The sequence below is a fragment of the Sitophilus oryzae genome, unplaced genomic scaffold, assembly GCF_002938485.1.
Source record: "Sitophilus oryzae breed Bouriz unplaced genomic scaffold, Soryzae_2.0 scaffold_1743_pilon_pilon, whole genome shotgun sequence".
Classification (NCBI taxonomy): domain Eukaryota; kingdom Metazoa; phylum Arthropoda; class Insecta; order Coleoptera; family Curculionidae; genus Sitophilus; species Sitophilus oryzae.
The window spans coordinates 887,128-902,820 of NW_022146439.1; the positions used below are offsets into that span (position 1 = coordinate 887,128).

A 15,693-nucleotide genomic window follows, 5' to 3' on the forward strand; every position below is an offset into this window, starting at 1 on the left:
GTATGGATCTGGATCATCGGCAAAATACGATCCGCAGCAAACGACATCCGATAAAATATTATTTACGAGTATACTCAACGAAAACAATGCGATACGTGCCGGATAGTGTAAATTCACCAGTAAATAATATTTTTGGAATCAAGACGTTACGTCCCTGAAACGATACGTGTGTGATAATGTGCAGAGACCTTAATAGTAAAACTCTCAGGGACGTATCGTATCATACACGTAACGATTACGTTCAGTATACTCGTAAACAATATTTTGTCGGATGCCGGTAGGTGCTGATCTTGTCGGAAACTGTATTATTATTACAGTTGAGGGTTGGAACCTTTGGTGTTACACAGCAAAATAAAAACACTAAATCACCACAATACACCAAAACACTTTTACTTTTACACTGGACGCGCGTTTCACTAACCATGTTAGCATCATCAGCAGATGATTATAAACTGTTTATATATATAATCATCTGCTGATGATGCTAACATGGTTAGCGAAACGCGCGTCTAGTGTAAAAGTAAAAGTGTTTTGGTGTATTGTGGCGATTTAGTGTTTTTATTTTGCTTTTTAACTGTATTAGGTAATTCTTTTTTGAATCTACTATTGGCAAGTCCTCCTACTGAATGCTGTCTTGTTCAATTTACATTCAGTAGAAGGGCAATTGCAAATGTGGTTTTACGAAACAAATGAAAAAACTAAACGTTCTCCAAAACGAAAAAAAAAACATTAGGTACTTTACTGAAGCAACCTGAACAACTATGTATACGACAATGTGCACTTTGTTTTGACATGAAACAAATCGTATTTGATACTAGAGGAACTAGCTTTATGTATTATTATTTAATAAATTTGCTTTAGTTTAGTATTGAAAGTAGAAAATATGGGTTAACCTTTATGGGTTAACCAGTTTTCATATAAAATAGGTAACACCACAGGTAGGTAGGTAATGTATTTTCGGAATACTTATTTTCAGTCAAGACTTTTTGGCATTTTGGTTATAGGTATTCTTTATCTCCAGATGATCTCCAGTTAAAACATTATTTCGTGTAAGGAATATTATCTGCCACATACACAATGTAATTTTGACAATTAATGAGGCAAGTAATTATAATTTAGCAGTAGTTATAATTTTTAATAAAATTTTTATATTATCACTTGCAGGCATTAGTTTACTAGCTATTTGTTTTTATGTGAAATATGAATGCTAATAAATTATTGTAGATTGAAATGTAAATTGCCAGTATAAAATAAAAACTGAAAAGCCCTCGGCACGGGGGTGTCACTTGTATGGGAAAACAGGCAACAGTCAAATTTAAACGTGCCAGGACCAACGACAAAGAAAGCAACATCTGCCAGGCATTGGCTTTCTTTGTCACTCACATTGCTTAAATCATGATACCGCGGCCATTTTGTCAACAAAGAAGCTGGCCGGGCTGTCCTGGCAAGTGATTTAAAACAATTTTGCTTTTTTACAATATTAAATTACCATTTGGATGCATTTAATGCGATTATTCAATTAACTGGTAAGTCAGAAATTACACACAAATACTTTATTCGTAAATACAACTAAGATGTAAACGTATTTTTGTATTTTTAGATTTCAACTCTTGCAAAGACCCGCCGATAGAACTTGCCTGGCAGCGTACCTGTTTAACTAAACGTATTATTTCCTGATAATAAAATCAAAACACGTAAGTACCTCTATAATTTATGATGAAAAATGATTTTGATTATGTTTTATATTATTTAAATACTTTCTAACCTCAAATAATAGTAAGATCATCGCACAGCCTGTTCAAAACTGTATTGTCTTCAAAAAATGTTTACAAAACAAACAATTATTAAAAAAACAATGTCCTTTTAATCTGATTTATACCTCAGAAGGATGCCAGTAAAATTTTATTAAATCAACATTATATTATTTGGCCGTTAATATGCAAAAAGGAGCATATTGCCTTAACTTAAATTTTCTTTTACTTCTCCTGACAATGTTCTCTATATTCTCTATTTTGAGTTAGTAAACTTTTGAACGGGATGTGCGATATATAAAATACATAATATATCCAAGGGTATGATCTGATAAAAGTATTTTTTGATGCATTTTTTGGTTGTTTATGCACTTTGGCTTGGTTTATGTTTTATTCAGCTTATATTCATTTGGTATAACAGTTTTTTTTTGCCTTTGGAATGGCATGCATTGAGGGTAGATAGTGTTTCATTAGATCATTAAAGGAATTTAAATTAGCATATATTTTTTGTCATATTAGTGTGTTATCATGATACAGGTAGTTGTATCATAGTGCCTTATGCATGTTATTTACCTATTATATACTTATGTAATGTATTATCAGTAAATAATAGTCTTTTTAATAGTATGTTTATCTTTCCAATTCACTAGTTATTTGCAAAATGTATTTTGAACTAATTTAAGTCATTAATTGATCATCTTTCTTTTTCAGGTTCCGGGATATTCTTTTTCATTGTTAAAAATATATATATATTTCAATATTATTGTAATATAAATCGCAGCTCTAAAAAATAAATGATATTGTTTACTAATGTGTAATTTATTTACTATGAATTTTCTCTGAAAATAATTAGTCTTTAATAATATCATTGATTTGCTGTGTAAAGTTAATAGACATATTTTTTAATACATTAAATTATATTAAAGTAATAAAAAATATGTTTATTAACTTTAAACAGTAAGTCAGTGATACTTATAAAAATATTTTTTTAAAAATTTCCCCTCTTTTAAGCCCCGCCCCTCCAATTCCCCTCAATTTAGCTAGTACTGCCAGGCGACACCAGGTGGCGTCTGTTTCCAATTTTTTAACATGAAGTTAGCATTTCTTTAATGTACCTATTCTCTGGCCCTCGGGAAAGCCCTTTAAAATACACTTCAAAAGCATACAATATGTTTGACGAGATTTAAGGAAATCGCGAACAAATTATAAAATGAAATAAAAATGAATCGCTAATTATTAAAACTTCTTTGATTAATATCTACAAGATATTAAGCGTAGGTTGTTTACAAAGATAATAAAAAAATATAAATAGTTTACATAAAATAGGTAATTAGGTATCTACTATTCGTTGAGGCTGCTTTCCAAAGAAAATAATAATTATTAATTTTTAAACAAAAATCAAGATAAATCTGATATTCCTTTGTTTATATTGCGGTCATGATATTTATTACAACCCCCTTTGCTTGAGCGCAATGACCAATTATTGATTTTGTTACTAGGTAAATGTTTACATACTTTCTAAAATTAATCCTAAACGGTAAATTCTAGTGCCAAATTGAAAATACTACTCACCACAGTTTTGTTGAACCAAAATCACAAATTGACAACTTTTTTAAAACCTGTGCCAATTTTTCTTTTTTGCACCGTTCACTGTTTATCAACAAAAGGCAACCTGTCACGAAATAGGTTTATTTTTGTTTTTTATGACATAAGGTGTGCAAAATCGATCACTTTATTCTTACTCTAATTAACAATTTCGGTGTTAAAATTGATGAATGATTTAAACCGTTTATAAATATCACTAACACCACAACTACACTCAATTCACAACACAGGAGTGAGCTGTAAAAAATTATGAAAATTGGAATCGGAAATCGGAATCAAGTGTCCTCATCGCATATAGCCACAGAATACAAAATGACACAATTTCAAAATAAATATTTATATATGAGCAATATGATCTTTGACATACAGCGCCCCTATGGTAACTTTGAGAACTAATTTATAGACGATGGCTAGCTGTTTTACCGGCTATTTTATTCTTTAACTGGTTTCCGTCATTGGGTTTCCGTGACTGGTTTCCATACTGGTGATAGTGGTTATGGAGGGAACTATTTTTTTTGTAAATGAATTTTCTTTTAGAGACGAAGGACTACCGAATACTGAATTATCATAACACATATCTGTAAATAACTTAAATACAACCCAAAAAATGCATACTACATAAACATAAATACAATTTAACTATATATTATTAGGATAACGCATACATTGTATATACTATATTTATTAATTATTGTAAAAAATACAGCATAGATGAGATGTACCCTTGTCTATATATAACCAAGGGATATACATATAAAATATCATATAAATAAAAAATGTAATATGTAAAATGTAAAATGCACTGTTCTATTTATATAGATTAATTTATATAGAATTGATGTCTTACATTATAAAGTTTACATATATATAGTAAACGGAATAATTAATACAGAAATAAAAATATGTGTTTTAAGATGGGTTTAAGTTGGGGTTTACAAATATTTTTTATATAAAAAATAATGTCTTTAAAAAAATATCGATGCTATGTCCATCTAGTGTAAAATGTTGAAGCTTCTTATTAGAGTAATAAGGTATCTATACTGGACAGCGCTGCAGTACATAGAACCAATAACAGATGTCAGCGTAACCCAATTTTTTTATAAATTTTAAGTTTAAATATATTAAATTAATTTATTACATATTACATTTCAGTGATTACCATATTCAGTAGTAATTAATGCAACTATTAATTTTTACTCTTTAAGCAGATTTTGATTGTTATAGACTTTTAATTTTATTTTTGACCAAGTATACACAGTTTTAAGTAAAATTATTTTCTGAAATTGAATTAAGAAAATTAGCGCTTTTCTTGATATGTCTCGTATTTAACTAACATTGAGTGGAATTTCCGATTTGTCACTGATATTCGATCTTTTAACACAAAATCTTAGAACCACTTAGAACTTCCTTGATGATTCAAACTTCCCTCCGCGCACCTCAACGTGTGATTGGTTGGTTGACGGGCTGGTCAAATATCATGGCGAATGATGGCGAATCCGAGAGTGTTGTAGTGATGTTATGGACGAATTTTGGGGTTGATTTATAGATGGACTATGGCAAAAATATTGTGAGATATAGTTTTAAGGGTGTGAAAGTACAGTGGTATTATGTTAGCTATTCTAAAGTGATGTTTTGAAGGTGTTTTCATTGAAAAGTTAAAATGTCTAGGTAAGTTTTGCATATCTACATTAAGGTGTTTAATCCGGTTATTTGCAAACTTCGGATAATTTTGCAAGTTGTTGTGTTGATCTATATTTGAAACTGTATGACAATAAATTGATTAATTATAGCAGAAAAAATACATAATTGTGACTCATAAAACAAATTGCCATTCAACTACTATATCACAAAAAGTCTTTCAAGTAGTAGGTTTTTAAGAAAAAAATATGATATTTATGTATTGTTCCATCCCTATTTATAATTCTTTTGTTTGCGATTCTCGACTTCTTTTAAATTGTGTTATTTATACCTTTATTTTGTATTTTTATTGATTTGAAGCACTGGGTGTGTTGAACCTATCCTATAATGATTACATCTACTTCCCACCCCCTGAATGACTATTTGTAGTTTCTTTTATTTTTTCTATGTTTAATATTCTATATATGTAATTGTTATATTATTGATTTAATTAAACCTACATTCTTTTATTTTGGATAACAACTCTATAATTTGTTTAATTTTAAAGTGAAACACGTATTCATGACTTTTTTGTTTATGTTGGAGTTTCTCTTGAAATTTGTTTATTTTTTTGACATGACACTTTTATATAGTCCAGTTTCAATTTGTTTAAAATCTTTACGTTAATATTTACGTAACCTATTTAAATTTTGTCTGTTATAGATAGAGTTGATTATTTATATGTATTATAACAAATAATAATGAAAATAATAGGTTATTTATTTAGTAAATTTAAGTCACAAGCTAGGTATATCAATTTTTTAATATGAAATATAGTGATGGTACCTATATTATTCTTGTAATTTAATATTGTTTTCGAAAAAATTACTGGTATTTAAAGTAAGGATCAACACAAAGCTTTTAGGGCTGACTCATGAACGTTAAAACAGCATGTTATTTGTTAATTCCGCTGCCAGATGGTCTAATTTTGAAAGATTCGTGTTTTTTATATCAAGTTGCAATTACAAAGCTTTGATTTTCACGAGAGTACAATTTTCAGTTACTCCGAAATGAGTTCTTCAAGTCAAGACGGTAGAAGAAGGTACTTTATTGCAATGTTTGTTTCTATAATTGTTCTTTAGTACTTTCAGATCAATGTTTAGATATTTCTAAATATGTATTTAAGTGTCTTTTACAAAATGTCAATAAGCATTTGCATATTATTTAGGTTTTCAACAAACACATGGACCATTAATAGATACAGTATAATGTTTAATGGCATTTTGTATTCTTAAGTGCATAATTGAATTTGAAAATATTTTTTCTTAGTACCACTTTATTTTTAGGCTTTGTCGATGTTTTAAAGCAAATTTCATAGGTCTTGGCTAAAATATAATCAATAGCTGAATAATAAATATTACGCACATATTCATACATTTATTACATTATTATTACATATGTATATTGCATGGATATAGGATTAAAAAGGTCTGTCCCGCCAAAGATTATTATGTTTTCACAAGTTGGCAGCTGACCTTGAGGTCTAATGACAGACAATTGTCAGTGTCAGTATGTCAGTAATGTAAATGTTATATGTCATATTATTCTCGTCTGACAGATTATTCATTTGCTGTCCTTTCACGCAGTTAAGAGAAGTGTCTAGCCCTAGCAGTCAACTTTTAAGCTTGACCAATCAGGTTGGTTAGCGTGGTTATTTGAAGTGTGTTAATTCATTTGTGTTTGTCAAAAACTCTAACGTGATTGGTCGGGCCTAATAGTTGCCTGCTAGGGCTAGACACAAGTCAGTTAAGCAGCTCTGCACTGTTCAAGAACGCGATACTCTCACTCCATTCAGTTGCTGTCCTCCATTCACGCAGTTGTGCAGCTCTGAATTGTTCAAGAACGCGATACTCTTACTCCATTTAATTGAGTCATAAAGTTCCAGAACTGTTCCGCGCCATATGGTGGCACTAGACTATCGCGCACAGCTCCTTTCAGAACCGTTCTCGAGTAGCCCCAGGGCGTAAAGCCCGGAACTCGAAGTTCGCCAATGGAGGACAGCAATTATAATCTCAGGGTGCACATAATAGGTATAGGTATGGTACATAAATGAAAGAGATTCATGAATATAAAAATAAGTTATGCGTTGAAAACTTCATTGCGTCAGTAAAACGTGTTAACCTGCTAACTCCATTTTTGACTTTAACTAAATAATACCATAATCTCTTTATTTTATTAAAAAAAAAACGGCGTCCAGCTGGCTGGGAAATGACGATCGATGACATCCATTCCATACAAATTTACATATAAAATGACAGCGATCTTCATTTCATAGCCATCGCTGACGCCGTTTTTTTCGATCATGCGGTACTTGCCACATGTGTACATATTTTTTTGTACCGTTTCTTTTCTGTCCTGTAAAATTAGGAATAATGGAGTTAATAATGGAGCAATTTAACACATTTCATCGACGATTTGTCATAAGATTTTTAAAATCTAACATGATCTAATAGTAACGTCGTATTTTGAAGAACCATAAACCATGAAATTCTTCTGTTGTAAATTCTCTCCTTAGCTAACAATTTCTATCGCATTACGTTATTTTTAACAAATCCATCAAGATACCATATCATATACCGGGTGCGTCTCAAAAGTTGCTCACCCCTATAACTTTTTTATTTATTCGGATAAAAAAAACTTTGCCATATGATATGTCATTCTATTCAGAGTGTCATTTTTAATCGATTAAAGTAAAAAATACCTAAGGTGTCATTTAAAAATCAAAAGTTGTAGTTATTTCCGGTGAAACAGGAAGTGACCAAAAACCTGAAATGACCAATCCTAATTTATGTCATATACTAATATACTAAAGGCATATTTTAGCGAGATCTCATCTTAAGACTTGTCTTTAAGCGCCTTAAAGAACTACGCCATTACTTTTCCAAACGCAAAAATGTACGTCTTTTAAGCGTGCCGTTTTTATAAATCAGCTGGTAAATATTCCCTCAATTTCCAAATTCATTTACAGATTTGACAGAATCTACCCCTCCACATTCCGCTTAAGAGCTCTTTTACATTATCCGTTTTTTTAACGGTCCAGTAAACTGACGGACCGGTGAAATTACCGATCGTGCAACGTATAACCATTCATACGGTTCCGGTGAATTTGTTTTAGATCTAGTTGAACAGTTGTATCGAGCAGTTGTCGACTTCATTATGAAAGAACGCTTATTATGGAAGTCAGCTTGTATCATGTGAGGATTCCTGTCCATTGTGTCGCCTTTTTCTATTGGTTTTTCCAGAATTTGTTTAATTTTTCTCTCAAATTCATCAGGCTTGCGTTTCCTGCTAGTCTTTTCAACGACTGTTTTGGATGTAGATTGAGAATTTGAGGAAGACTCTGTTGACCATTACTTCGTTCTTCACTGTCAGCAGCTGATGTAGATGCTTCTGGTGTTAGTGCCAAGTCTAAACTTGACGAAGTATTATTATTAATTCCATTTTTTCCACTGCTAACATAGGAAAATGAAAATCACAAAAATATTAAGTATATTTTCATTCATTTAATAATATGTTTTTATTATTAGAGTATTATCAAATAAGTCTACGCAAGCTAAGCTTCGAAAGTTATTAGGATCTATATTTTTTAAATTTTTACAACATCCTGTAGCTTGGAAATGAAAACCCGAAAAGCATAACTTCATACAAAGAAATTATCCCTTTTTACTGACAAATTCACCATTTAATTTATTCTCCGCTACTATATTACAACCCGTATAAATAAAAAATATTAAAAACTTACCAAATTCATTTTTTTCTGCGTCACTGCAGTTTTCAAAATCATTTTTCAAAGCGCAGAAAACCACTTTCCATGCCCCTTGGGTTTTGGTCCTATCCTTATAAATATCTAGCGTTTTGTCCCACAATACTGGACGCTCTTCAGTTAATGTAACTAAGATCTCTACGTCGATCTCTTGCTCCATTTCAAAACATAGATACAACGCAACTGAACGACTCGCAAATCACATATATAACTTTCTTACCCAAACAAAGTAATACGGCTAAGTGTGAACGGGTCTATTAGCCCCCATATGTTTTTAATAAACACTCCGTTGTTTTCGTCGGTCTGGTGGCGGTCGTGTAGAAACCCATCCGTTGGTGCACCGGTACCGGACCGATCTTTTTACGGACGTCGATTAGTGTGAATGCACAAATATAACATAGTGTGTTTCTACTGTATCCGGTAATTTCACCGGTCCGTCAGTTTATCGGACCGTTAAAAAAACGTATAATGTAAAAGAGCTCTAAGACTTTATAAGCGCTCTCTTTAGAAGGCTAGTTACCGCTTAAAGATGCTTTAAGTGTGACGTCATTACTTATTCACTCGAATATGGAAATATCACCAGCTTACAGCTTCTTATGCGCAAAAATTCGCCTTAAATCCGAGACCGAATCTTGTTTTTTTTATCTGAAAAAATAAAAAAGTTATATGGGTGAGTCACTTTTGAGACGCACCCGGTATATATTACAATCTTACATACATAAACATTATTTATTGAATTGGTTAAGTGCTTTTTTGGCAATTTCCATGGATTTGTACATCGTTAATACCTATATCTCCTTATGGACGTATAGTAGTAATAATGATTTGTAAGCATGTCATTATTTTTAAACAAGTTTATCTGTTATTGATATGTCCTTAATTTTTGCATGATATCACTGACCTAATCAGTACAAATTGTAGAAAAATAAATACTTGTGTATGTTGTATGTTGTTATGTGACATAATCTTTTATTTGTTGTATCTTCTAATCTAATCAATTTTTCGTTAGTTTTTCGCTCGGTTTCCTGTATAATTAGTTATTTTACCTAATTTTTTATCAGGATTTAATCGATTCTATATGCCAAGACTTGAAGTAAATAATGTTCTTTGTGCCAAAAAGTCGGTTTGTCATGTTTTATTTGTAAAATGTCCCAAGTTCCATAACCAACAACATTATACAGGGTGGTCCGAACTGTATTCCGGAAACTTCGGCAGCATATTCTGCAGATAAAAATAAGTAAAAAAGTTCGTATAAGTGTATGTCCTAAAATGCTTAGTTTCGAAGAGTTTCGAGTTTCATTTTTATTTTTTTCCGAGACTTTTTAAATAATTTCTGAAATAACGATATTTGGATGAAAATTGATATCTGGGAGTTTTTTGACATGAGAAATTTGATTTTGATGTCAATATGACTCCTACTACTTGTAGACGCCACCTAATTTTAACTGATTTGAAGAGTAATAACTTTTTGTCCGTACCTGTGTAAAACTGCTGAGTAAAAAAAATACATTTACGACGTTTTTACGTAAAAAAAGTCTGTTAGTAAAAATCGCTACGAGTAATGATTCTCGAGATATTTGGAATCGAAATATAAATACCTGTATTCATTGACATAAATTAAACATGTTGACTAAATAGTTATTAGACTGAAATCGTAATTTCAAATGTTTTGAAATTTTTGATTTGAAAATTGAAAAAATGATGATAAAACAGAAACTGTACAGCGATCTTCATTCCCAAGCTATCTCTGACGTTTTTTTTTTCGATCGTATGGCCCTTCAATAATTACTATAAAGTTTGAGTTTTTAACTTTTTCTTATGTTCAAAAGACAAATTAAAATCCGAGTTTAAATCTCAAAACAATTAAGAATAATAATGCCATAATAAAACGGAAAACACTCAAAATAGTGGTGATAGATATGTAGGAAATACGCCTGTGGTATGAATCACAAAATATTTGTATAGTTGTATGGTTCTTCATTATTTGCATATTGAGTAACATGTACCTAGATCCTTTAATGCGACATGTATATCCTTTAATATTTGTTAGAAGTATGATTCCAATCTATAGATTGACTCTTTGGGAAGAACAAAGATTCTATATGTTTCACAAAAAGTTTGCAGTGTTTGTTTTAAACTAAATCGTCCCAATTAAGTCCAATTAATTATACCGAAAAGGTACGATTTCGACAGTAGACATAAAAAAATTGGTAAGTGCGAGTCTGACTCGCGCACGAAGGGTTCCGTACCATTCATTATCTATACAACATTAGACACTATATTATTATAATTTTTTTTCCGATTTAGCTGAAATGTTGAATGCGTGTATAAGTAATTAAAAAAAAATGAAGAAACATTACTAAAAATTGTATTAATCAATAATAAATATGTAAAAAGTAAAAATAAATATGTAAAAATATGTAAAAATTAAAAAAAACGATTAAAAAATAGTAGCCTTGACTAGGATTCGAACCTGCCTTACTACGGCTCCAACGTCATAGCAGCGTAAAGTCCTAACCCTTTAACCACGCGGCCACCGGGGACTTGAAAAATTCTATGTAAAATTCTTACTTAAAAGATAATGTTTAGTGAAAGTACATTTTTATTATTTATAAACATTTATTTAATTCTGTTTTTAGTATTTGTTCTTATAGCGGCAACATAGATACATTATCTGTAAAAATTTCAACTGTCTATAGACCATAAGAGGTTCATAAGATAGACCTTTGCGACAGACGGACGGACAGCGAAGTCTTAAGGGCGCAAACATAGTGAGGCATCTCGATGCGATGCTCGCCAAGATGCTGGCCGCGCTGCTCGCCAGTATGGTAGCTGCGATGCATCCTACGCGCACTGTTTTAAAACTGCGAATAGGTGCGCGTAGGCATACTGAAGCATTTACCATCGCCGTTTTGTTAAACACCAGTTTATATAAAGTAGTTATTAATTAATTAATTAGTGTAGGCCCTTGTTGCATTTCAGTTGATTTCAACAAATTCCGACGCAGCGCTACAACGGCAAAAATCAGATGTTATCCCTACCTATTTCGCGTCGCCGTCATGTTGATCGCATAGAATAATATTGAAATCATGGTTTGGTTATAATATAAGTATTTTAGTTTTTTCTTAGTGCAATTATTGAGACAAAAAAGAGATAAAACACTATAGTACTCAGGTACGAGGTTTGTGTGATGTAATGCTGTTTCGGGTAATAAAAAATAAATGAAAAAGAATTCGAACTAGGCGTTGCGTCGCGTCGTGCTGTGTTGGGACAATTTCAATTGCCGAAAAAATGTTAACACGTAAAGGAGAGCGTACTTAGGGCGTTGTTGGGTGCAATTACATACATTCAATATAACTCAACTTTCCCGGATATTCAACTCTCCTGAAACAAAATTTTATAGCTTCATAGATTTGATCAAAAGCAAAAATGGATTCAAGAATTTCCACGAAACAAGTGAGTAAACAAAGTGCTCGTTACATCATCAAAAAATTAGAAAGACATATACTATGAGAGGATAAAATATAATTTGCAATATTAATGGTATACTTTTTTTAATCAACTAGCCATTAAAGTACTTGCTATAAATAAATAGTAGGTATAGGCTACCCTAATAATAGTTTGAAAGAGCATTTGAATCTGTTTCGATTTACTTTAAAAAATACAGGTTGTCGTATTTGAACTAACAAGGTTTTTATGTAAAATAAATATTTAAAATAAATCATCAATTTTTGGTACCCCTGTATAAATTTAAGGGAGCAATACAATTTTTCAGTAAAATTTATTTCTCTATCTTTAAACTCAGCACAATAATTAATTCTAAAAAGTAATGCACAGGGTGTTGATAATTTATTCCATTGTAGCATGCATATTTAAATATCTCAAAAACCAAAGCTTGTAAACATATTAATATATAATAACCCTTATAATAAAGGCCTTATTTTGTGTCCAAGAAACCAAATATGAAATAAAATACCGGGTGTTTCATAAGAAAAAAATATAACTTTGGTGTAAATCTTATTTCTGACATACCCTGTACATTTCAAAATAATTTTAAATTATGCACATGGTCTTCTCACATATGCCCATAAAATATTTTGTTTCTACATATTTCCGTTTTCGTATAATCAACCAAGGCGAATGAGTTGCGCCACTCTGTATATAGCTGTTCTATTTAAAAAAATATTCGCGATCCACTCACACTTTTTTGAGCCACCCTTTAGAAGTTCAAATATTTTCCTCAAATACATCCTAATACATACTTTATGTCTGGACTACAAAATTCATAAGTTTTTTTTATTATAGGAGCTGCAGATGCCCGACGCACTATTGCCGGACCCTGTAGAATCAAGTTGATTACATTGTTGGTGATAAATTAAATACTAATATTGTGAACATTTTATTCCACCCGGCTCTAGTTCGACATATGCTCAACGAATTGTGATCCTAAACCGACCAATCAAATGTAAAGTTCAGGCATCCGCGTCCGCTTCTCGCAAAAATCAAAAAATTTTGTTTCCTAATAAGTATCGCGCTGAACATTTACGTGCGTGGCGAGGTGCGAGGCTCCAGTATGTTTTGACGCATAAATTTGTACATGTTTGATTCAGCATCGCCGGATGGCGAGGTGAATGGCGCGCATCGCGTCGAGGTGAAATGCCCCGCACTATGTTTGTACGATAGTCGCGATGCATCCTACGCGCACTTACTCGCCGTTTTAAAACAGTGCGCGTAGGATGAATCGCGGCTAGCATCCTGGCGAGCAGCACTGCTAGGTTGTGCCCTTAGTAATAGAAGGGTAATAGGGTTCCCGTTTTTACCCTTTGGGTACGGAACCCTAAAGAATGAAGGAAACAATTAATTTTCAATAAAATTACATATAGGTTATAAATATCTATCGTTGGGGAAACTATATTAATTTTATAGAAAAAAATATGTTTAGTTCTTCGTATTTAAACTTTTAGGATTTTGCCTTGGATTGGCTTAATTTTAATTCATTGATTATGAAATGACACATTATAAAGATAATAATCGTGCATTGCATTATACTCTTTTGTTCCAAATGTGTTTGCTTAAGGTATATTGACGTATTGTCAACGTGCGCAAATTTTTTATCGGTAGCTTTGTAAATATAGAAAAGCAAAATGTATTCTTGATCACGTATACCAGTCTTCGTAATAAATAATCACACAGAAATTGTTGGTTTAGAATTTGCATTTTACTATTATTTTAAAAATAGATAATTCTATTAAATACCTAATAAATAATATTTTCTGTTTAGTAGGTATTTATTCATAAGCGGTTAATATGTCATTGGTGTTTAATTATTTAATTTGCTATTTGTCTGCTATAACAAAATAAAAAACAACGTCCATAGAAATTTAATCAAGCTTGTTAAAAAGACACAGTTCTTCCGTTCCTAGTTCTTATTCTTTCTTGAAAACTCAATTAACCAAGCAAAGTGTCGAGGATATACGGCTACGAATTAACATTGTCTAGTCTAGTCGATAATGATTATCACACTGAAGAAAAGAAATGAGATACCGACAAAAACATAAAATTTAGAAAAATGCCAAGCCTCGCAACGCAGTTCTTGTACTAAAACAAGTTGTGATCTCATGTAAAACCAAGTCAATTATTGAAGTGAAACTTCTTTACGCAAGCTGGGAGTAAAAATTCAAGGCCGTGACACGACACGCGATACGACAGGCGAGAGGAAAAGTGATAATGACAGCCTGCGGCTTAGAAAAAATCGTCCGATTTAAATGAAATTTGGTTTGTGGATAAATTGGACCAAGGCCAACTGTGACAGTTAGTTTTGACGTAAGAAACGTCAAAAGTTGATGTCGTCCGATCGCCACCAAGTTTGATGGGTAGGCTAGGTGAGCGACGAGTGCACACTGCAAAGTTGGATGCGACGTTTCGTTTACATCTTCATCAGGGTGGGATATCACTAAGGATTTGATATTGAAGAAAAAGTGGGTCGATTTCCTCATAATTGAGGACGGGTTACAGGATGACGCCTCGAAGATTCGAATCGATGCTAAATGGACGAAATCATCAGGATTTTTCTTAATTAAATTATGGGTCGATTTGGACCAAACTCGGCACGTGAATAGAGGTACCCGAATGGAGTCCTCAGACGGACAAACAGCCATTTTAATACAAATTTAGTGAAAGTGAATCAAATTAATTATTTCCAAAAAATCCTCTATGGGTATTTCGCCACTGCAAGAAAATTTGTCAGCCTAACGAACAAAAAATGCTTAACGTTTCGGAAAGTTTATCTCTTTCCGTCGTCGGAAGCAAAAAAAATACAAAGGACAAAGAAAAAAACTATTTAAAATATTTAAATTCAACTTTAGAGAACACTTTAGTTTTTTAAAACAGATACGTCTACAAAAACCGTTGACGTTCTATTAAAATCACATTATATCAAGTTAAACTTCAAAATCAACAATTGCTACCTTACATAACAGATTTATTACTTACAGAACGTCAACGGTTTTTGTAGACGTATCTGTTTTAAAAAACTAAAGTGTTCTCGAAAAGTTGAATTTAAACATTTTAAATAGTTTTTTTCTTTATTCTTTGTATTTTTTTGCTTCCGACGACGGAAAGAGATAAACTTTCCGAAACCACAGATTAGGTATCCTATAAGTATACAGATAAAAATCTTGTCCCTAATTCGTGGTACGAAAATTGTTTTTTATGACGATATGCAAACGAGTAAAATATCCTGTGCGCAAAAATAAACTGGCGTAAAATAACAATAAACAGCGTAATAGAGAGATATCGGTAAACCGAATAGCGTGCATGGACGTTAATAAGGCCAGGTGTTATTTCCTTAACTGTATTAACTGTGTTGTTTCCTTAACTGGTATTAACTCTCTTCAT

At 31.9% G+C, this 15,693-nt stretch overlaps 2 protein-coding genes across 12 annotated transcripts in view; one reads left to right on the forward strand and one right to left on the reverse strand.

Annotated features, from left to right (window-relative positions):
- LOC115881827 overlaps window positions 1-3,652 on the reverse strand; it is an 89,023-nt gene extending 85,371 nt beyond the window's left edge. For all 11 annotated transcript variants that reach the window (XM_030899507.1, XM_030899500.1, XM_030899499.1 and 8 more), the window contains exon 1: window positions 3,324-3,652. The gene's annotated coding sequence lies outside the window, so the exon portion shown is untranslated. The remainder of the gene's footprint in view (window positions 1-3,323) is intronic.
- A 1,154-nt stretch (window positions 3,653-4,806) lies between these two features.
- Window positions 4,807-15,693, forward strand: part of LOC115881828 (protein enabled) — a 69,829-nt gene continuing 58,942 nt past the window's right edge. Inside the window, exon 1 of the mRNA XM_030899515.1 lies at window positions 4,807-5,024. Within this exon, the coding sequence (XP_030755375.1) occupies window positions 5,017-5,024 (8 nt within the window). The 5' untranslated portion in view covers window positions 4,807-5,016. The remainder of the gene's footprint in view (window positions 5,025-15,693) is intronic.